The sequence below is a fragment of the Lithobates pipiens genome, unplaced genomic scaffold (genome assembly GCF_037356315.1).
Source record: "Lithobates pipiens isolate NorthernLeopardFrog02 unplaced genomic scaffold, aLitPip1_a1.2 Scaffold_8, whole genome shotgun sequence".
Classification (NCBI taxonomy): domain Eukaryota; kingdom Metazoa; phylum Chordata; class Amphibia; order Anura; family Ranidae; genus Lithobates; species Lithobates pipiens.
The window spans coordinates 49,720,025-49,744,887 of NW_027507903.1; the positions used below are offsets into that span (position 1 = coordinate 49,720,025).

A 24,863-nucleotide genomic window follows, 5' to 3' on the forward strand; every position below is an offset into this window, starting at 1 on the left:
CCATGGCCAAGTGGAAACTAGCACAACCCAGCCGAACTGGTACAGAAACCAGAACTTTGAAATAATTAGCTTGAGCCAAACTGCAGCTTCAGACAACTTAAATTTGAAAAAAATAGCGTCTGCTCATTAGGAACAGGGCGCTACACACATTTTGAGGCTTAGTGATGCCCCTCTAAGCCTTCTGCATTGGGCACTGAACCATCAGTGCCATTATATTATATACATCCCTGATTGAGGATGCACCACACTGTAGTGGGAGGGGATTTGTAGATTACTGGGTGCTGTCACCTTGTATGCAAATGCCATCGTTCTTTTGGTGACCCGCCTGTCACTTCATACAGTAGCTGCTGGCTATATTGTTATCCTGGCTAAATTAAGAGTTAATAGGCTTATCTAACTCGGTGACACTATTTATGTATACCCTTAGCAGCTTTAGGTGCAGGAAAGTGTTTCTTGAGAGACGTGATGTTCTTTTGTTAATTGATGTGTGCTCCGTAACACATTTTTAATTCTATTTGCAATCATATACAGCAGAATTTGTCTCTCATCAAATTAAGTTAAGACTTCACATCAGCTACCCATAAGCCAGGTTTTAGGGATTGTTCTTATCATAATGCATTGAATAATGAACATTAACTTGCCTTTTCATTGCATTTTAATAGGATTCAATTAACTTGGATGCTAAAATGCAGGCTAGCATACCACTATCCAACATGTAGAACTTCCTGCAATGTATTGTAATGTAGAACATGAACAGGTCCTGGAAAACAACTTATATTTATAAGGCCATGAATTTTCACATTATTGGAGAATATGGAAATGTGTCTGATGTGAACAAGCCCTTGCTTGCACATATTTTATTGTACTCCACCAGCATACGGCTTCAACATTGAGATTGCCGCGTTGAAGACATTGTAGGTACGGTTGTCTTGAAATGTAAGTAACTGGCTTTGGATAAATCCTATTTAATGTACTGAGCCTTCCACAGCCTTCCCCCTCCTGTGCAGATGGTAAGACTCTGACACTGAGTGCCATGTGTAAGTCGGAGGCTTATCTCTTATAGCATTGCATGTTCCCTACATGAGATGGCTGCTTGAGATGAAAAAAACAATTCTCCATCTACAAAGAAGCAAGAAAATGCCAGTAGAAAGAGGATGGAATTGTTCGTGGTGGATTCTTTAAGACGGGCCTTATTTGGAATCCTGATGTGGTAGGGGGTAAGTACCACTTGCTGAGTTCTTCAGTACTGGAAAGACTGTCAGTATTACTTTAGACTATGTTCTACCATATGTACCTGTAGTCCGAAGAATTTAAAATAGTATCTATTGCCAATTGCTGTTAATGATTATGGGTATGTTATTTGACAAAATTTGATATTTTTAGATGCATTTTGTTCCTTACCATAGCACATATGTTTTTACAGATAAGGGTTGTTTTTTTTGCTACAGGTAGACATCCTACCAGGAACAAGAAGATGTTTTCATCTGAGTAGCATAACACTGTAAAGAGCCCTCCACCATTCATTTATAGTTATGAGGCTAATGGATAAAACTGCTGTCCGCAAAGCCTTGAGAAGAAACAAGCTATGCACCGACTTTATAAATTCAGCCTCGTATCAGGTATATGTGAGCTAATATCATCATCTGGATCATGTACATGCTGCTTAATCATCTTATGACAGCAATATACGTATACGTGGTGGCAGGGCAGGTGGGCTTATTGCCAATAGGACGGGCTCCCAATGACATCAGCGCTGGGCAGTACAGTACCACATGATGAGGAGCCCATCTTACCAGTCTTGAGCATCATGACCCATTTAAAGTGCATGCGTAATGGGGGTCACAACTTTTATATCTTATAATGATATCATATTTAAAGTATAACTAAAGGTAAAACTTTTTATTTTTATTTTTCATACAGTGAAGAGGGATTAGAACACTTATCGTTTTTTTATTGCTACCTGTGCCCCTTGATTCACCCTTTCTATTTGTCCTGTTTGCCATTATTATTGAAAGTGAATGTAAAAAAATCCCACATTTTTGGTTGTCCCCAAAAAAGCAATAGAAAGGAAATCTTCCAATGAGGACACTATTTCTGGTAATCTGGGGGTCCCCATGGGATTTCCTTAGTTTGCAGGGATTTCCTCACTTCCTGTTTTGGCTATGGGAAAGGAAATAAAGGGAAATCTCCCCAAATGGAGCACAGATGGCAAACAATAAACTGACAGGGGTTATGACCCTCCATTACTCTACCTATAATGGAAATGTTTTTTTTTTGCCTATAGTTCTACTTTAACCCCTTACCGCCTAGTGTAACATGACAGCCGGACTGGAGCCCTATTATCTTGAGAGGGCATCATACAATGTCCTCTCAGGATTGCGCCCTCACGCGCGCTCCACGGGCCGCACTCCAGCGCGATCTGTCACCTGCTGTGTCCACCGGACACGGTCGATGACAGATCACTGTACAGTCCTTCTGCTGGTACCATGTGATCACTGTGACCAATCACAGTAGTTCACATGACAATTGTACATAATGAAAGGCTTTGATTCATGCCTTTTATTGTGTAAGCTCTGTGATTGGTCACAGTGATCACATGGTACAGACAGGGCTAATCACAGCCCATCTGTATCATGCAATTAGATGTGGCCAATCACAGTTAATTACAACAGTAAAAAACAGTAAACAGTGAATGGATAATTTTTATTCAGCAAAAAATGGCTGTTTATAACTGGGAAATTCACAGTTCTAAGCAATCATAGTGTGTAAAAAAAGGAAAGAGAAATCCTGATCACCTCCCCAGAGTAGTGCAGTGTCACTATGGTGAAACTTGCTCTGGCCACTTAATGTAATAAAAAAAAATTGTAAAAAAAGAAAAATATGTAATAAAAAAATATATTTTTTTTAAAGAATTGAAAAAAAATGTATTCATTTTATTTTTTATTTTTTTACATACTTTCACCAATCAGTGTCCCTGATCACTATTACACCAGTTATATGATGACACTGTACTGCACTGGCGACAGTATGTACAAAATGTAAAATATTGTAAGAAAAAACATTTTTTAATTTTCCAAAAAAATTGTGACAAAAAGTTACAATTTCAAAAAACTCACCATGCCTCTTACTAAATACGTTGGACTGTCTACTTTCCAAAAATGCATAATTTGGGGGACTAAATAATATACACAGATTTGGGTTATTTTCACCAAAGAAATGTAGCAGAATAACTTTGGCCTAAAACTTTTTTTTTTTTTTTTCAAAATTTTAAGTATTTTTTTATTTATTTAGCAAAACAAAAAACAAAAAAACAGTAGGGATTAAATGCCACTGAAAGAATCTCTATTTGTGTGAAAAAAAATTATACAAATTTAGTTTGGGTAGTGTTGAATGTCTGCGCAATTGTCATTCAACATGTGACAGCACTGAAAGCTGAAAATTGGCCTGGGCAGGAAGGGGGTAAAAGTGTCTACCATTAAAGTGGTTAAAAATTCTTATGCTAATGGTTTCAGGTTATTGCGGGCTCTACGTATTCAATACATTTATTTTGTGTAGCCCACCTATTAGAGTTGATTTTGCTTTTCTTATATTAGAAAGAAATTCTGATTGCACTTGTGCCCTAAATAAATAGATCATTTTTTTTCCATTATATAGTAATGTGTGTTTACAATGCTAAACTAAATTGTTCTGACTTTTAGATATTTTGTTGCTGTGGACCTTCTCCGTGTTCGTTTTGCTGCGCATGCTGCCCCAGCATTAAAGTGTCCACTGGTACCAGGCTCATGTACACGTTCTTCCACATTCTGGCCTCCACTGTCTGCTGCCTCATGCTTTCCAAAAAAGTGTCAGAAACTGTCAAGGAACACGTAAGTAGCAGCAATTATCCCCAAAGTCTGGATACCAAATAACATTCATTTGGTGTTTAGTGGGCTGGTCTTCAGGTATAGCAAATGATTACAAGACTACTTTTCCAAAGTGTTGGAAGTGTACTCTTATTGATGCACATCATCACTGTAGGTGCTACACATCTGGGATCAGGATGTATGTGGTGGACTGCACTGTGGGACTATTATTGGAGTTGATTTACTAAAGGCAAATAGGCTGTTCTCTTTGCAAGGGAATTTTCCCAGAGCTTAGTGAATACGGTGAAATTTCACTTTGTAACGAATACAGGCATACCCCACTTTAAGACCCCTTTCACAGCAGGGCGTTTTGCAGGCACTATAGCGTTAGAAATAGCGCCTGCAATCCGCCATAAAAAGCTGCACCATTGTGTGAAGTGTGAAAGTCCCAAGGGTTTTCACACTACAGCGGTGCGCTGGCAGGACGTCAGGGAAAAGTCCTGCCAGCAGCTTCTTTGGAACGGTGAAGGAGCGGTGTGTTTACCGCTCCTCCACCGCTGCTCCCCATTGAAATCAATGGGGCAGCGCTGTAATACCGCCGGCAAAGCGCCGTTATTGCGGCGTATTGCCGGCGGTTTTAACCCTTTCTCGGCCTCTCATGGGGGTAAAAGCGCTCCACTAGCGGCCGAAATGCGCTAAAAATAGCGGTGTTTTACCGCCCACGCTATGGGCGGTGTGAAAGGGGTCTTAAGTACGCAATGGGGTTTATTTACTAAAGCTAGAAAGTGCAAAATCAGGCTCACTTCTGCATAGAAACCAATGAGCTTCCAGGTTTTATTACCAAAGCTTAATTGAACAAGCTGGGGCTAGAAGCTCATTGGTTTCTATGCAGAAGTGAGCCTGATTTTGCACTTTCCAGCTTTAGTAAATAAACCCCATTTTGTACTTAAAAGTGGGGATATGCCTGTACCCAATCACTTGCAAGGAAAATAAAAAAACAGCCTTTTTGCTTGCACATGATTGGATGATGGAAATGAGTTTGACTTCATTCCCTAAACTCTGGGGAAGATTCCCTTGCAAAGCTCAACCTCTCTTGCCCTCCTGTACCTTTTGTATTGTACTGTAATTGTGTTCCCCCCCCCCCCTATACATTGTAAAGCGCTGCATAAACTTTTGGCGCTATATAAATCGTGTATTATAATAATAATAATAACAAAGTCTACACTACACTGGGGAGTCATGAGAGGCGCTTTTCAAGCGCTATTTTTAAAACACCTGAAAATGACCTCAGTGTGAAAGGGGTCTTACTGTCACTGGTTCCCAAAAAGTGTTAAAAGTGTCAGTTAGTGTCAGAATGTCCGCCGCAACATTGCAGTCCCACTATAAGTTGCTGATCACTGCCATTACTAGCACAAAATAAATAAAAATATCCCATAGTTTGTAGACACTAAAACTTTTGCGCAAACCAATCAATATACGATTATTGGGATTTGTTTTACCAAAAATATGTAGCAGAATACTTATTGGCCTACATTTTTTTGAAGAAATTCGATTTTTTCAATTTTGTTATTGGATATGTTTTATAGCAGAAAGTAAAACATTGTTTTTTTTTTTTTTTTCAGAATTGTCTGTCTTATTTTTGTTTATAGCACAAAAAATAAAAACCGCAGAGGTGATCAAATACCATAAAAAAAAAAGCTCTATTTTTCTTTAATTTTCACGTTAAATGATACATTTTGATCTTAGTTGTACTTTACTTTTATAGAACACTGACTGTATCAGCATGTTCTTGTCTATAATTTGGATTTAGGGAAGCTGGCTATGTCTAATAAATGCCCATGACTCAGTGCCCCCCCTTGTAATATGTCTGTTTTATTACATACAGGTGCCTTGGATGTCTCTGCTGTGCAAACATTTGCCTGGATCAGACTGCGATAATCTTGTGGGGTACACAGCTGTGTACAGAGTCTGCTTTGGGACCGCATCTTTTTACTTCATCCTGTCCGTTTTCCTCTTCAATGTGAAATCTACGCAGGAGTTCAGGGCGATGGTTCACAATGGGTAAGTGGCACCATTTTTATTAATTATTGTAATATCACCGTTTTTACCCTGTTTAACCACTTGCTTACTGGGCACTTAAACCCCCCTCATGCCCAGACCAATTTTCAGCTTTCAGCGCTGATGCACTTTGAATGACAATTGCGCGGTCATACAACACTGTACCCAAATGAAATTTTTATCATTTTTTTTCCCACAAATAGAGCTTTCTTTTGGTGGTATTTAATTACAGCTGGGAGTTTTATTTTTTGCTAAACAAACAAAAAAAATGCAAAATAAAAAAAAATAAAAAATCATGTTTAATAGTTTGTTATAAAATTTTGCAAACAGGTCATTTTTCTCCTTCATTGAAATGCGCTGATGAGGCGGCACTGGTAGGCACTGATAGGCTGCACTGGTGGGCACTGATAGGCTGCACTGGTGGGCACTGATAGTTACGGTTAAGGTGGCACCGATAGGCACAGATAAGGCGGTACTGATAGGCACAGATAAGGCAGCACTGATGGGCACAGATAAGGCGGCACTGATGGGCAAAGATGGGCACAGATAAGATGGATAGGATGGGTGGCATGGATGGGTGGCACGGATGGGTGGGACAGATGGGTGGCACGGATGGGCACGGATAGGTACCACTGATAGATGGGACTGATGGGCACTGATAGGTGGCACTGATAGGTGGCTCTGATAGGTGGCACTGCTGGGCACTGATGGACGGCACTGCTGGGCACTGCTGGGCACTGGTAGATGACACTGATGGGCACGGATATGTGGCATATGAGGTGCAGCACTGATAGGTGGCACTGTGGGCACTGATAGGTGGCACTATGGGCACTGATGGGTGGCACTAATGGGTGGCACTATGGGCCCTAAGGGGTGGTACTGATGGGTGGCACTTTTACCATATGTATGTTGCACTGGCAGGGGGCAGATGGGCACTGATTACTTGGCCGTGATCGGGACTGAAGTCCCTCTCACGGCCACCGGTGATCGGCTTTTTTTTTTCTCCTCGCACTGTCAGCACGAGGAGGAAAATAGCCGATTACCGGCTCTGTTGTGATCACATGATCAGCTGTCATTGGCTGACAGCTGATCACGTGGTAAGGGGTCGGGATCGACCCCTTGCTTCGATCTGTGATCAGGCGAGTCTCATAGACTAGCTGATCACAGAGCGCGCCGCGCGCGTCCTTCCGGGGGCGCGCAGGCTGCTCGTGCACAGGACGATGTCAATAGACGTAGTCCCGGCAAAGCAGGTCCGCGCTGTAGCCGTCATTCGGCTATAGCGCGGATCCCTAGTGGTTAATGAGTTAGGCTAGTCAAATGCTGCTCAGTGTTTGCCAAAACGCTACTGGTCATAACAAGTCAGTGTTGGGGATAAAAGGAAGAAATTGATGGCAGACTGTTGATTGCAATGAAAGTGCAATGAGTAAGGCTCGGTTCACACAGGGGGCGACACGACTTGCCGCACCGCGACCTGCCGCGACCTCAGCGGCGACTTGCAAATGACTTCTGTATAGAAGTCAATGCAAGTCGCCCGAGGTCGCCCAAAAGTAGTACAGGAACCTTTTTCCTAAGTCGGAGCGACTCGAGTGGCTCCTCTTAGAACGGTTCCGTAGTACAGAACGGGGGCGACTTGTCAGGTCGCGGCGCGGCAAGTCGTGCCGCGTCGTGCCGCCTCCTGTGTGAACCGAGCCTAAAGAGGTATGTTGCGCTAACTAAAAATAAATAGATAAACAAAAATAAGTGTAATAAACACACTTAAGCGGGGTTCCACCCTAAAGTGGAACTTCCGCTCATCGGAACCCTCCCCCCCTCCGATGTCACAGTTGCACCTTTCAGGGGGGAGGGGGAGTGCAGATACCTGTCCAATGGCCATGGCCATAGCCATGTCCATGGCCCGTACACACGATTCGAATATCGTACGAAAACAGTCGTCCAAGGAAGGATCGTACGATTTTCGGATCGTGTGTACACTACTTTTGACAGCCGATCACGACCGTTCATCCGATATTATTCGATCAGACATGCATGGAAATTTTCCTCGTACGATTCCAGATTGTGCGATTTTCGTTTAGTCAGTATAGTTGTCGTCCGAAAATACAATACAAATACATTACAACACATGACATCACTTCAGATTTTTTTTTCTCTTGTACGAGAATTTTCGTGACTTTATTAAGCTATTCAATTTCTACTTGCAATTATTAACTGAAAACGGTCATACGATCGGTCGTACGATGTTCAGATCGTGTGTACGGGGCATAAGACAGGTATTTGCACCCACTTCCGGGCATAGACTCCCACGGGAGTCTATGCTGTTTCCTGTCCCGGCACGCTGTCTGCTGGGACACACACGGGTCCCAGATAGGGTTGCCACCTGTCCAGGATTCACCCGGACAGTTCGGGTTTTGAATCATGTGTTCGGGTTTCAGTCCACCTGAAACCCAGACACATTATTCAGACCAGGCTGTGGCTGAGTGATTTGGCCACAGCCACTGTGTGCCAAGGCGCACTCTGTGCATTACATTACTACTCTCCTTGGGCACCCAAATGTATTCCAGGTCTTTAATAATCCTATAGTGTTTACAGCAAAAAAGAAATTAAAAAATTCCCTGTGTTGCAAAAGTGTTCGGGTTTGGCTTGAAGAAAAGGTGGCAACCCTAGTCCCAGAGACAGCGCGGACCATTCCCATTGCGCTGCGTGACTCGCGCATGCGCAGTAGGGAACCGGGAAGTGAAGCCGCAATGCTTCGCTTCCTGATTCCCTCACCGAGAATGGCGGAGACAGCAGCCGAGAGCCGAGCGATCGATAGGCCTTGGATGCTGACATCACTGGACCCCCGGGACAGGTGAGTGTCCATTTATTAAAAGTCAGCAGCTGTAGTATTTATAGCTGCTGGATTTTAATATTTTTTTTTACAGTGAAATCCCTCTTTAACACTTCCAGGACTGTGCTGATGGTGATATGCTAAATGAATCAGGTGCTAATAATCTTCAGTATAATAGAGCAATAATACACATAAATAAACAATGAATACTTCCACAAATGTGCTAAAAACTGATGTGCTGAATAGTCAAGTGCAACAAATCTTCCACATGATATAAAATACTAAACCTTCATAATAGCAAGTATTTCTAACCACTTGCCGACCGGCTTAAAAAAAAAGTTTTTTTCCTATTTATTTTATGTCGGCAGTTTGAAGATGGATATCTCGGTAACAACAGCATCTGCTGCCACAACCGAGGTATCCATCTTTAGAGCCGGCAGTCCTTTTTACGATAATGGTGGTCTCTGTGGTGTATTCACTGCAAGATCACCGTTATCGGTGGTGGGAGAGATGCCAACCCCCCTCCCGGTAATCGGAACCTGTCCGTGGCTGTGTATGGAGACTAGTGAGGGGAAGATGATCCCCACCCATCTCCATACTATAGCAGGGTGGAAGCGACGTCAAAATGACACTTCCGCCCATCCGCCTGAAAGCGGGAGTCCGCGTTTTTTTTTTTTTTTTTTAAAGCCAGCAGCTACAAATACTGCAGCAGCAGACTTTTAAAATAGTGACACTTACCTGTCCAGCGCGCCCGCGATGTCGGCACCCGAAGCCGATCTCTAGATCGTCTCTCGGGTCCTGCTGCCGCCATCTTGGGTATGGGAATCAGGAAATGGAGCCTTTCGGCTTCATTTCCCGGTTCCCTACTGCGCATGCGCGAGTCGCGCTGCGCAATAAGGACGGTCCCCGCTGCCTCTGGGATCTGTGTGTTTCCCAGCAGGCAGCGGGGCACTTGCGGAAAGGGGCGGGCACTTGCGGAAAGGGGCGTAATCTACGCCCCTTTCCGCAGAGAGCTATCCCGGAAGTGGGTGCAGATACCTGTACTGTACAGGTATCTGCACCCCCCTCCCCCCTGAAAGGTGCCAATTGTGGCGCCAGAGGGGGGGAGGGTTCCGATGAGCGGAAGGTCCACTTTAGGGTGGACCTCCGCTTTAAATGCACATTTTTCTATTTTAATTTTTTCAATTTTTTTTTTATTTCATTTAAGTCCAAATATGAGATCTGAGGTCTTTTTGACCTCAGATCTCATTTTTAAGAGGACCTGTCATGCTTTTTTTTCTGTTACAAGAGATGTTTACATTCCTTGTAATAGGAATAGGAAGTGACACTTTTGTTTTTTAAAACAGTGAAAAAATAAATAAAATGAAGTAAAATAAATAAGAAAACATTTTTTTTAAAGCACCCTGTCCCAACAAGCGAACCCATACGTGAGTAGCACCCGCATATGAAAACGGTGGTCAAACCGCACATGTGAGGTACCGCCGCAATTGTTAGAGCGAGAGTAATAATTCTAGCCCTCTAGACCTCCTCTGTAACTCAAAACATGCAACCTGTAGAATTGTTTAAACGTTGCCTATGGAGATTTTTAAGGGTAAAAGTTTGACGCCATTCCACGAGCGAGCGCAATTTTGAAGCGTGACATGTTGGGTATCAATTTATTCAGTGTAACATTATCTTTTACAATATAAAAAATAAAAATAAAATTGGCTAACTTTACTGTTACTGAGCTTCCTGACGACGCATAATTGCGTAGAAGCTGTGGGCGATATATTTTCTTCAAGGAAAAGTCAGGAACAGGTTGGCTGAAAGGAGGGAGGAGAGAACCACCTGCGGAACATCATTGGCTTGTCCGATTCCATGCTGTGTACTTATGGCTGGATAAGCTTGGTGTCATCTAATAGACACACAGAAATGTGAGTGCGATATGTTTTAAGAGATTTTTATAATTAAAGGTGAAACGGTTTTACACTATGTTGGTTTTATTTACCTTTATATGAATATACGGATATTGAGGAATTGCTAACGGGAGAGTGGATTGAGGATTGGTTATCCATTGAATGAACCAAAGGCTGATTGTATGGTGAAGTCTGGTGAGTGGCCATTCTTTAGGGTGATGGTGGCACGTTTTGGTTTCCTTTGGTGACACGTGTGCAACATTTACCAGAAGATGTACCGGAACTGAGTTGAAGGAATTTGCTTCGGTTTAAAGAACCATTGCATAAAAAGGACTATGATCTAATGATATATACACAAATAGTATTTGAGATTTTGTTGTATTTTTAAGGGGTTCGTTTTGGTGATTATTACCTATTCATTATAAGTGAGTTTGATATACATCTAGTCTTATTTTTTTATTCAAAAAAGTGATTTTTTTTTCCAAAAAAAGTGTGTTTGTAAGACTGCTGCGCAAATACAGTGTGACAAAAAGTATTGCAATGACCGCCATTTTATTCTCTAGGGTGTTAGAAAAAAAAAGTATAATGTTTGGATGTTCTAAGTAATTTTCTAGCAAAGAAACTTGTTTTTAACTTGTAAACACCGAGTCTGAAAAAGAGGCCTGGTCTTTAAATGGCTAATGAAGTGCAAATAAAGCAATAAAGTGCAATAGTGTTGTAAAAGTGCTAGTAGTGTAATCAAAAGTCCAAAAAAGAGATAGATCTCCAAGAGACAGTTCATATAAAAAGACCAAAGTGCATGTGCCGTGTGATCGAACGAAATCCACTTCATCCAATAGATATCACCATCTGTGGTGCTCCACTCATTTCGCCCAGCCTCTCACCTCATATAAAGACCCCTACAGGTCAAGTCAGGCCTTGGTATAAATATATGCAGTACCCTCAGCAAGCAATCGATCTCCGCAGATGATCACAGCAATACTGATACCAATATGGACTTCAAGCTCGTCTGATGTTGGGTCATGCAATAAAGAGGGGGAGGGGCTCCATAGTGTAGTATAATCAATCACTTTATTAAAACGAAAAGTAGTAACTTACAATCCTTATATGAGGTGAGAGGCTGGGGGAAATGAGAGGCACACCACGGATGGTGAAATCTATTGGATGAAGTGGATTTCCCTTGATCATACTGCACATGCACTTTGGTCTCTTTATATGAGCTGTCACTTGGAGATCTGTCTCTTTTTTGGACTTTATTGCTTTATTTTCACTTTATTAGAAATACTTGTTATTATGAACTTTTAGTATACTATTTTATATCATGTTGAAGATTTGTGGCACTTGACTATTCAGCACATCAGTTTTTAGCACATTTTTGGAAGTATTCATTGTTTATTAGTGTTTATTATTGCTCTATTATACTGAAGATTATTAGCATGTGATTAATTTAGCATATCACCATTAGTACGATCCTTGAAGTGTTAAGTGTGTTTATCACACTTATTTTTGTTTATTTATTTTTAGTTAGTGCCTCATACCTCTTCAGAGCCGGTTCACACGGGGGCAACACGACTTGCAGGCTGACTCTGTGAGGCGACCTGCACATGACTTCAGCGGCGACTTGCAAAACGACTTCTATATAGAAGTCAATGCAAGTCGCTGAAAGTCGCCCCCAAAGTAGTACAAGAACCTTTTTCTAAATTGGAGTGACTTGAGTCGCTCCTATTAGAAAGATTCCATTGTACAGAACGGAGCGCGACTTGATCACCATGGTCAAAGTGTCTCCCTCCGTGATAGGCTGCCTTCTCTCTGCTCTCCTCTCTCCCTCCTCACCCCCTCTTTCCTTCCTATCAGCGCCCTCTTTGTCTGTCTCTGTCCTGGCCCCGCCCACCGCCACTATTATTGTAATATTAAAATATTACATTTGTCACATAGAATAATGTGTAAGTTGTATTTAAAAATGAGCGCTGTAAATACTGAATATCAGCTGTCTTCAGGTCGGCCATGTGACTCGAAGGATGCTTTCCAGCTCTGCGGAGGAGATGAACGGCCACGTAATCTCCCTCTGACATCAGAGGGAGTTCACGGTCCCTCCGCAGAAGATAACTATCAGAGCTGGAAAGCTGGCCTGAAGACAGCTGTTATTCAGTATTCACAGCGCTTGTTTTTAAATACAACTTACACATTGTGCTATGCCAGCCTCTAATAGAGGGTCTGGCATAGTATAATAATAATGCCTTAACAACCACTTTAAGTTTCATGTGCGTGTAAAGACAGGTGTACCAAAACTTTTGGTAATATAGTGTATATACTTTAGATAATGGAAATATCTATTACATCTACAATTAATATAGATATAGATAATGAAAATATCTATTAGATCTGCAATATGGATATAGATAACGGCCATACCCATTAGATCTATACTACAGATATAGATGATGACCATACCCATTAGATATACAGTGTAATCTGTAGAATGTTCCCACAAAAGGCTTTAGATATACCAACTAAGTTTCTCTGGCGATGTACACTCCTATGTATGCTGTCACCTTCAGGATTGGACTAATAAAGAGAATATGCTTAGGGCTCATTCACACTTGCGTCAGCCCTTGCTGCTCCTCTGAAAGGCAATTCAGGATGGATCACTTTTCAGAGGGCTGTTGACAGGCAGCTAGGGATGATATGTCACCTCCTCACCATCTGTTTTAACCCTGAAAAGCCAGCAAAACCATGCCGCAAATGCATGCATTTCATGTGCTTGCAAGGTGATGCCCCATTTACTTGAACAGGTCATGTTTGGTGGTTGTATTTCCCACCAAATGAGACATGGGGTATAATTTTTAACACACCCACAATTCCTTGTATGTGTATCACCCTATGAACAGAAAACCATATGTATGAAGTGTGTGTTTGCACAACAGCTTGTTGCAGAGTGACTAAGCAAGAGTACAATTTGGAGAGTTGTCACCCTATAACAGGAAGTGCCTGAACAAGAAATTTGATGGCAGGATCACAAGATTTATTTTTTTAAGGGGAGCTGCAGATTTAAACATATTGAACATGACTTTAAAAATGACATGATAAGCCAGATAGATGCTGGATATTATAACAGTATGTGAATGATCAACGCACCACTGTTTAAAATGTTTTTGAACTCTGTACAAATGTTTATCTTGATTTGTATTTGGAACATTTTTCAATAAAAAATATATAAAAAAAATAAAAATGACATGATAAGATTTTAGTGATTGGGTATACATATACTTTAAGTATGCTGAAATAATCAGTATCCAAGTGAGTGGTCTCATCCGCGAATCTGTTTGTAGGGTATATAGAGGAATGTAATATTTATATAACCACACTTTTCTCTGACCATATTATATGGTGGACAAGGTACATTGATGACTAGGGATGAGCTTCGAGTTCGAGTTGAACTCATGTTTGACTCGAACATTGCCTATTTGCCTGTTCGGCGAACAGTGAACAATTTGGGGTGTTCGCGGCACATTCAAAAAGCCGTGGAACACCCTGTACAAGTCTATGGGAGAAATCTAAAGTGCTAATTTTAAAGGATAATATGCAAGTTATTGTCCTAAAAAGTGTTTAGGGACCTGGGTCCTACCCCAGGGGACATGTATCAATGCAAAAAAAAGTTTTAAAAACTGCAGTATTTTCGGGAGCAGTGATTTAATAATGCTTGAAGTGAAACAATAAAAGTGTAATATTCCTTTTTTACGGGGAGCCGACAATTCATTATAGCCGCGAGTGATTTTAAATGACTTTTTTTCCTGCAGAAATTACACTTTGTGCAGGGACAGTTCTAAGCATGGGAAACATGCAGCCCTTCACAGGCATACTATAGACACCCCCCAGGTACGAAATTTAAAGGAATATTACACTTTTATTGTTTCACTTTAAGCATTATAAAAATCACTGCTTCCGAAAAAACTGCCGTTTTTAAAACTTTTTTTTGCATTGATCCATGTCCCCTGGGGCAGGGCCCAGCTCCCCAAACACTTTTTAGGACAATAACTTGCATATTAGCCTTTAAAATTAGCGCTTTTGATTTTGAACGTTCGAGTCCCATAGACTTTAATAGGGTTCTAAAGTTCACACGAAGTTTAGGTCTGTTCGCAGGTTCTGGTGCGAACCGAACCGGGGGTGTTCGGCTCATCCTTATTGATGACATATTTCTCATTTGGGATCGGCATTAATCAGATTTTTTGATATTTGAATGGGATCTTTCCTGATATAACATTCAATCCATAGATTTCTACATGTAGCATTACCTAGCTTGATGTGAGGATCACAAATATACAGGGCTCACTCATGACCACTGTCTTCACAAAGCCCACTGATAGAAACACTCTGCTCCATTACAGGAGTGCTCATCTTAGGCACTAGCAAGAACAGTTCTACATATTTGTTCCAGGGATGATGAGACTGGAGGACACAACAGCTTGAAGTCATGTATACTACATTTTAGGAATGAGGATGTCACAAAAACAGGGCTGCTACAGATGCTACAATTGTAACATTTGTAAGTTCTTGATATGTGATGCAAATTATGTACACCCAGTAGTGGCAAGCTCTATCGAATACATGATTATATGAATTGCATTGCTGATTACTGTGTGCACATCTTAAAATGCCCATATTCACTGGTGTATGTGGGTAAGACAACCGGTCCCTTCAAACTAAGGTTCTGAAGACACGGGTGTGATATTAGAACAGCTTTAGCTAAAGCTGCGAAGGATGAACCTGTCGACCTCACTAAACCAGTGACAGTACACTTTGTTACATCAGGTACACGAATTAAGAGGCATGGTAAATGAACATGTTGATTAAGTTTGGAGGGACGGGGACAATAACTGTTTCCTCCTTCGTAGGGAGACATACTGGATATATACGCTGAACACTGTACAGCCTGGGGGCCTTACCACTAATTTATCTTTTACATGCTTCCTTGATGTTAAAATGGAGTTGTAATCATATTTTTGTTTATTAAAAGTCAGCAGCTGCAAAAAGTGACACTCACCCATGTTGTGTTTTCCCTGTGTGCTCCCTGGGTGGTGCCGGCATCTCAACTATGGGCACCCGGCTGTGTCAGCTTGCGCCTTCACATCCGGGTGCCCACTGTGTATGCGAGAGTGGTGCTGCGCTCTGTGACTGGTCCCGAAGTCTTCTAGGACCTGTCATGTGTCCCAGAAGACTTCAGGAGGGGGAAAAACCTCTTCCGATCGCCTAAGGCGACCAGAATGGAAGTGGGAACAGGTACCTGTCAAGATGAGGTACGTACTTCTCTCCTCCTCCCCAAAAGCTCAGTTTCATAAACAGGAGCTGGGGAGGAGGCCTTAAAGCGGAAGTTCCACTTTTGGGTGGAACGCTGCTTTAATTGAGTTTTAATAGAGGATGTTTCAGAATCAATTTTTTTTACATAGTTTGCTTAGTGTTAGCACCTGTTTCCTTTTACGGACACCACTGCTTTTCTCCGTTCCCCCTTTTTTGAACCCTCATACCCCTGTCCGTCGTTCCTTCCTTCTTTTCCGTTTTCCGTTTATCTCCTCTGTTTACGTCAGTTTTTTCTCCTTTTTGAGTCCTCTCCCACTGCTCTCCCGGCTTTGGCTTTTCTCTCATGCTCAGTCATTTTCCTCTGTTTTTTTATTTTTCTCTTTTCTTTTATTACTTACTCTTACGTTCAATCCTGTTCTTTTCTATCTTGATTGTTATTTTGCTATCTTTTTTTTCTCTATTTCTATATTTTCTTTATTTTTCTTTATTCTGTTAGTTGTTTTTTTCCCCCTTTTTCCTTTTTCAGTTTTTTTGTGTTTTTTATGCTTGTTTTTTTTTTTTTTTCTTCTTTTTTTTTTATCCTCTTTTTCTCCCTACCTGTTTTTTTTCTTTCTCTCTTCCATTATCTTCCTTGTTTCCTTACGCTTATTCTGTCACCAGTTTTCTCACCCTATGCATCCTTATCCCTACACAACTGGAGGCGCAGCCGCCTCCCCCTATCCGGTGTCCAGCTGCGTATAAATGTGCGGTGGCCAGCCCGGCCTCATGGATTGCTATGACAGAGGCAGGTCACAATCCCCCCCAAGTGCCTGGCAACCATTATAAACAAATCCCAGAAATATATCAGTCCGCCATAGCTCAATTAAACTCTGCTACTTTTTTACACATTTTTTGACTAACAACAGTGACCATTAATACTTTGTTTTATTTGCGCATCATGCATCTTTATTGATTTCTGTTTTGATAGCATCTTCTGTGAGTGGTTTGGCAGTTCTGTAATTTTTTAAATATATACTGTAATGGTGGGCTTATGACATCTTTATGCTGTCAGAGGGAGGAGCTGGGCTTGTTGCTTTACTGATTGGTGGATGGTTTTTTAAATATCTTATGTTCTGCACTGCACATTGTTACTTGCCTAATTAAGAGGCCATGTGTGGCCCCAAAATGTTGCCTTTTAAATATGCTGTGACTGCTTGAATTAAGCTTTGGACCCCTTTGGAGAATCCTTGCTGTGCTGGTGACATATTTTCAGCCCTGATGTAAGGTAGGACCCTGATGTAACAAGGACTCTGATTTGGACTGTGATGTAAGGGGGGACTCTGAAGTAAAATGGGGGATCTTATGATAACTGTGATGTAAGAGGGGACTCCGCTGGGGACCCTAATGTAAGGGGAGACACTGATGGGGGACCCTGAAGTAAGGGGGAGCTCATATGGGGACCCTGATGTAAGGGGAAGGGGCTCTTATGATGATTGTGATGTAAACAGAGACTCTGATGTGAACTGTAATGTAAAGGGGGACCCTGATGTAAGGGGAGGGGCTCTTATGATGACTGTGATGTAAGGGGGGACTCTGATGCAGACTGTGATAAAAGGGGGGGACCCTGTTGGGGACCATGATGTAAGGGAGGCTCTTATGTTGACCGTAATGTAAGGGGGGAATCTGATAGGCACCATGATAAGGGGGGATTTGATGTAAGGAGGGACTCTGATGGGGACCCTGATTGGCACCATGATGTAAGGGAGGACATTGATGTAAGGGGGGGACTCTGATGGGGACCCTGATGTAAGGGGAGCTTTTATGATGACTGTGATGTAAGGGGGGACTTTGATGGGAATACACGTGTTACTAAAATTCTTTCTCTTTTGTTCTGAATCATATCACTCTGATGGGGTCCTGATGTAAGGAGAAGGGGCTCTTATGATTATCATGATGTAAGGAGAGACTCTGATGTGGACTCTGATGTAAGGGGAGACCCTGTTGGGGACTATGATGTAAGGGGGGGCTCTTATGTTGACTGTGATGTAAGGGGGGAATCTGATGGGCATCATGATGAAGGAGGGAATTTGATGTAAAGAGGGACTTTGATGGGGACCCTGATGTAAGGGGAGCTCTTATGATGACTATGATGTAAGGGGGGACTTTGATGGGGGTACACGTGCTACTAAAATTCTTTCTCCTTTGTTCTGAATCATATATTATGCTGAATACAAAAAAGATTCAATTAAAATATATTTATTCTTTTGAATTGTCTTCATTCATATATAAACCATTTTTTTTTAAATTTGTAAACTATGTAAAATTTTGATTTTTTTTTTTAAAAAATATTAAATTCAAATGCATTTATTTACTTGAATTGTATTCATTCATATATAAACTCGATTTTTTTAGAATTTGTAAAATATGTGATATAGACTTTGTACTGAAAAGAGCAGAGTCCCCTGGTCAAGTGCTTGGGAGAAAAAGTAACTGTCAGTCCAGTGAGACACACTGTGCCTTGAAAAAGTATTCATACCCCTTGAAATTTTCCACATTTCCACTGCGGGTAGAGACATCCCAAAATAAACTTGTAGCTGTAATTGCAGTGAAAGGAGGTTCTACAAAGTATTGATTCAGGGGGGCTGAATACAAATGCATACCACACTTTTCACATATTTATTTGTTATAAATTTTGAAAAATATTTATAATTTTCCTTACACTTCACAATTATGTGCCACTTTGTGTTGGTCTAACATCCCAATAAAATACATTTATGTTTTTGGTTGTAACATGACAAAGTGTGGAAAATTTCAAGGGGTATCAATACTTTTTCAAGGCACTGAAACAAGAAATCCTGGATCTCATTTTTACTTCTGTCCCAGGATTCCATCCTGCTGAACTATATGTTAGGAAGCTCAGTGTTAAGTTATGAATAAAAAGTTCTCCTAAGGATATATTTTTTTCTTTAAAATCACCAAACAAAGGATTCCGCAGAGAGAAGTCTTACCTCTGCCAGCAGTGCAGTAATTCTTTAGGGATTGACAACTGTGATAAAGTGATGGTAAATTAGCTTAGTTCTGTCACATCAGAGCTAGTCTTGGTGAAATATTGTTGTGTGAGTTTGATTTTTTTTTTTGCATTGAAAAGAAACTGCAAACTGTCTTCCACAATACCTCGCTTCTCATAAAGTTCTGCTGTTTGCAAGTAGAATGATGATGCAATATCTGTGCAGTGCGATTGCAGCCATACAGTTTGTATGGCTGAAATGGCATTGCATCTGCACCAAAATAGTGCAGGATCCTATTTTCCCCCGTACCTGAATCACATTGCATGGGTGTTCACACCCATGTGATTCGATTCTGGCAATCGCACTGTGGTTTGCGATCTGTTACAGGGTGTCCTTAAGATAACATTGGCACCTGCAGCAGATCGCATGGATGCCGTGTGATTGCAATGCAATGAAGGAAACGCATAGGATTTTCTGCGTTTCCTGCATTGCATAAGTGTGAACCTAGGCTCACTCTCGGTGATAATGGTAAACTGGACAAACAGAGAGGGTGAATCTCCCTGACGGGGGCAAAGACACAAATGAAAAACCTGATAGGGGTTCTAATCTCTCTTCGCTCTATCCATAACAAAATGAAGTTTAGCCTCTAGTTATGAGACAGAAAGGTAAGCAGCGCTTGCCAATCCTAACCTATAATGAATACTTAGTATACTACTGACAATGGGGGTTATTTATTAAAGGCAAATCCACTTTGCACTACAAGTGCAAACTACAAGCGCAAAGTGAACTTGAAATTGCACTACAAGTGCACTTGGAAGTGCAGTCACTGTAAATCTGAAGGGGACATGCAAGGAAAATAAAAAACAGCATTTTAGCTTGCCCATGATTGGATGATAAAATCAGCAGAGCTTCCCCTCATTTCAGATCTACCCTTCAGATTTACAGAAACTGCACTTCCAAGTGCACTTTGCACTTATACTTTGCACTTGTAGTGCAAAGTGGATTTGCCTTAAGTAAATAACCCCCAATGTGATATCAATACCTAATCATATATCACATGTGTTAAAAAACATACACATGTATGTCAATGTAAACCAAGATTGACCAATATTCTTATATCATAATGTGCAACAATTGCATAATCATAAAATAGAAATAATAAAGATGAAGGGCAAATGCAGCGCAAAATAAGTGAAATGTGACTCTCAATAAATCAATGAATTAAAAAAAATGGCCGGGGACAATTAGGAATACGAGCAAGCGTTATTACCCTAGTGTCACGTACGTACGTACATATTCCCCAACTGTCTGGGATTAAGCACAAACCGTCCACTTGCTAGAACACATCATATATTTACACTTCCCTCTATCTGGCATGCACCCTGGCAGGTCTTGTTTGACCTCATTTGGGGCGTTATCACCACCAATCTTCTCTTCTCCCTGGCACTGGGATGGCCATCACTGACCATCTTTTTTAACCACCTTGACTGATGTACGTAAGTTCTACTTTCTGTCAATATAAGTGATCCGTTCTACTAATATATACATCCCTGAGGAAAGAATGAACTTCTAAAACGCGTTGGGTGTTTTCCATGTATGCTCTGCCACAGTATTTCTAGCATGACAGTTTTGTGGAATCTGTAGAACTGTATTACATGTATGTAACTTGCATTATGTTGGCTTTCCTTTACACCAGCCTTAATCTGTTTTTAAATACCGTAATTTTGCAAAAAAAAATTTTATTTGAGATTCTTTTAAATACTTTTCTTGGTAATTTATAATACATTATGATGTGTTAATACACCACAGGCCTTGAAAGTCCCACTAGGGGGTTATTTTCATTTTGTTTTCATTCATTTGGGATGTTGGCCTGGATTCCCCATCAACAATACCCCTATCCTTTCTCACCATTCATGTGATACTGGCACAGTAAACTGACTGCCCCTACCAAAGGCTGAAGGGTGCACTATTTTTTTTATCTTACTGCCTACTAATAGTGCAATGGATAATATATTGGTTTATTAATTGCCATATCCTGATTGCAATCTCTTTTCTACTCCATAGTTTTTGGTTCCTGAAGTTCATGATGTTGGTTGGAATGTGTGTTGCAGCATTCTTCATCCCTGCTGAAACCTTTATACGAGGTAAGAAAAAGACAGGACATCATACATATTTCCTGATGAGTGTTTGACAATTGACAATATAAATATTAATACATATTAATATACTGTAAAGCTGAATTCCATGAACTCAGCTCCTCTGTAAAAACTTAAGGCACACTATGAGTCCAGTGAAGTGTATGGACATGTCCTGGGCTTAGCTCTCTTATTTACATCTGACAGCTTTATAGTACTCCTGGAGGACAGCTTTCCCTGTAGATCTGGGAGAGCGATGCTGATTTTTGTGAGCTCTGCATCTTGAACAGGAGGGTCGCTGCAGATGCTATGCCCACCCCTTCCTACCCAATTACAGAAACCTTGGTATTATTTAAACACATTCACAAAATACAAAGGCTTCTGTGAATGGGCAGCAGAAGGGGGAGGAGGCATAGTTGCTCTGTGTGTTTCTCTCTTTCCAGCAGAGCAATAAAACTATCAAATGTAAAAATAACAGAGATAAGCCAAGGAGATGTCATAAAGCACATTTGGACTTAACTCATAGCGTGCCTTCACTTTTTATAAAGTGTCTGAATTCCTAAAATTCCACTTTAATGAAATATACTACCTCTTTCTCAGATTTCTGCATATTTATATTGGTAGTTGTTTAAGAATATACATTTATATATGAGCAATGTACAGTTCTGTAATTTAAAGCTGTGCTTAGCTGGCTATACTTGATTGATGATTTGTGTTATTGATTTTTTTATACAAATTGATGATAAATAAACAACATTATTGCCTGCTGTAAATTCCAATAACAAAACATTAGCTAACCATTGATAGGAAGGGGAGATATTGGATGATATACTGTATTTATTGGTGTATAACACGTATATTTTTCCCCCTGAAAATCAGGGGCAAATCAGGGGTGTGTGTTATACCCCGATAGTGTACCTAACTGAGCTGTCATCTCCTCTCCACTCGGCTCTCACATCACACACACAGTCCCGCCTCCGCCACTGGCATTGGACTAGTGTTCTGCTTATCACAGGAGCTGGTCCAATGCCGATGGCGGAGGCGGGTCTGTGTGTGTGTGTCGTGAAAGCAGAGTGGAGAGGAGATGACGGCTCGGTGATTTTCTGATTCAGGATGCTGTTCAGGGAGATGGTCAGGTTGCAAATGACGGTAGTTTAAAAAAAGGCATTAAAGTGGAGCTCCACCCTAAAGTGGAGCTTCCACTCATTGGAACCCTCCCCCCCTCCGGCGCCACAATTGGCACCTTTCAGGGGGGAGGGGGGTGCAGGTACCTGTACAGTACAGGTATCTGCACCTACTTCCGGCATAGATATCTGCAGAAGCTACGCCCCTTTCCGCAGAATCTACGCCCCTTTCCGAAGGTCCCTCGCTGTCTGCTGGGAAACACACGGATCCCAGAGACAGCGGGGGACCATCCTTATTGCGCAGCGCGACTCGCGCATGCGCAGCAGGGAACCGGGAAATGAAGCCGCAAGGCTCCACTTCCTGATTCCCATAACCAAGATGGCGGCGGCAGCACCCGAGAGACGATCAAGAGATCGGCTTCGGGTGCCGACATCGCGGGCGCGCTGGGCAGGTAAGTGTCATTATTTTAAAAGTCAGCAGCTGCAGTATTTGTAGCTGCTGGCTTTTAAAAAAAAAAACGGCGGACTCCCGCTTTAAGCAGGCTGCATTGAGGACTTTATTAAGACTGCATTTATGCATTGATCAGGCTGCATTGAGGACTTTATTTAACCTGCATTGAGGACATTAAACAGGCTACAGATGGACATTGATGGGCACTGACCCTTAGAGCCCATTCACACAGGGGCAACACGACTTGTAGGCGACTTGAGTGAGGCAACTTGGACACGACTTGAGTTAAGATCACAGCGCGACTTGGGACGACTTCAACACGACTTGTGATGACTTCAAGCCCGACTTGGGACGACAAGTCGCCCCAGGCCAGGCGACTTTTGCCGAGGCCAAGCAGAGAATGAGCTCAAGGGGGAACTCCACGGCAAATTTCTGAAAAAAATTTGGCGTGGGTTCCCCCTCCGAGAGCATACCAGGCCCTTAGGTCTGGTATGGATTCCAAGGGGAACCCCCTACGCCGAAAAAACGGCGTGGGGGTCCCCCCCAGATCCACACCAGACCCTTATCCGAGCACGCTACCCGGCCGGCCAGGAAAGGGGGTGGGGACGAGCGGGCGGCCCCCCCCCCTCCTGAGCCGTACCAGGCCGCATGCCCTCAACATGGGGGGGTGCCTTGGGGGAAGGGGGGCGTGCGGCCCCCCCACCCCAAAGCACCTTGTCCCCATGTCGATGAGGACAAGGGCCTCTTCCCGACAACCCTGGCCGTTGGTTGTCGGGGTCTGCGGGCGGGGGGCTTATCGGAATCCGGGAGCCCCCTTTAATAAGGGGGCCCCCGGATACCGGCCCCCCACCCTATGTGAATGAGTATGGGGTACAATGTACCCCTACCCATTCACCTGTGGAAAAAAAGTACAAAAAAAAAACACAACACAGGGAAAAAATATTTTATTGCACAGCTCCGGGGGTCTTCCGTCTTCGGGGGTCTTCTCACTGGACTCCTCCGCTATCTTCTTGTAGCTCTTTTGCTAGCGGAGGAGTCCGGCTTTCTTCCTCCCCGCCGCCGGCCTCTTCTCCCGACTTCGGGGGTCTTGTCCCCCTCTTCGGTTCTTCTGCCGGGCCACCGCGCCTTCTTATAGCTCTTTTACAGGCGGTGGCCCGGTCTTCTGTCGCCGCCGCCGCCGCCGCCTTCCGTTCTTCTTCTTCTTCTTCTTCTTCTTCTTCTTCTCCAGGAGATGTTGACACGACGCTCTCTCCGGCCACAATGCCAGGGACGCGCTCCGCTGCCACTTATATAGGGACAATGGGGCGGTGTCACATGGGTTGATGTCACATGGGTTGGTCACATGGGTTGATGTCACATGGTAAGGGGGCGGGGTCACCATGTGACATCAACCCATGTGACCAACCCATGTGACATCAACCCATGTGACACCGCCCCATTGTTCCTATATAAGTGGCAGCGGAGCGCGTCCCTGGCATTGTGGCCGGAGAGAGCGTTGTGTCAACATCTCCTGGAGAAGAAGAAGAAGAACGGAAGGCGGCGGCGGCGACAGAAGACCGGGCCACCGCCTGTAAAAGAGCTATAAGAAGGCGCGGTGGCCCAGCAGAAGAACCGAAGAGGGGGACAAGACCCCCGAAGTCGGGAGAAGAGGCCGGCGGCGGGGAGGAAGAAAGCCGGACTCCTCCTCTAGCAAAAGAGCTACAAGAAGATAGCGGAGGAGTCCGGCGAGAAGACCCCCGAAGACGGAAGACCCCCGGAGCTGTGCAATAAAATATTTTTTCCCTGTGTTGTATTTTTTTTTGTACTTTTTTTCCACAGGTGAATGGGTAGGGGTACATTGTACCCCATACTCATTCACATAGGGTGGGGGGCCGGTATCCGGGGGCCCCCTTATTAAAGGGGGCTCCCGGATTCCGATAAGCCCCCCGCCCGCAGACCCCGACAACCAACGGCCAGGGTTGTCGGGAAGAGGCCCTTGTCCTCATCGACATGGGGACAAGGTGCTTTGGGGTGGGGGGGCCGCACGCCCCCCCTCCCCCAAGGCACCCCCCCATGTTGAGGGCACGCGGCCTGGTACGGCTCAGGAGGGGGGGGGCGCCCGCTCGTCCCCACCCCCTTTCCTGGCCGGCCGGGTAGCGTGCTCGGATAAGGGTCTGGTGTGGATCTGGGGGGGGGGGCCCCACGCCATTTTTTCGGCGTAGGGGGTTCCCCTTGGAATCCATACCAGACCTAAGGGCCTGGTATGCTCTCGG

The 24,863-nt window shown here is 42.9% G+C and overlaps 1 protein-coding gene across 3 annotated transcripts in view; it reads left to right on the forward strand.

Moving 5' to 3' along the window:
• Positions 1-1,026: 1,026 nt before the first annotated feature.
• SERINC4 (serine incorporator 4) overlaps positions 1,027-24,863 on the forward strand; it is a 133,355-nt gene continuing 109,518 nt past the window's right edge. For all 3 annotated transcript variants that reach the window (XM_077473125.1, XM_077473124.1, XM_077473126.1), the window contains exons 1-5: positions 1,027-1,217; positions 1,449-1,619; positions 3,699-3,866; positions 5,728-5,903; positions 20,966-21,045. In XM_077473125.1, the coding sequence (XP_077329251.1) occupies positions 1,533-1,619; positions 3,699-3,866; positions 5,728-5,903; positions 20,966-21,045 (511 nt within the window). In that variant the 5' untranslated portion in view covers positions 1,027-1,217; positions 1,449-1,532. The remainder of the gene's footprint in view (positions 1,218-1,448; positions 1,620-3,698; positions 3,867-5,727; positions 5,904-20,965; positions 21,046-24,863) is intronic.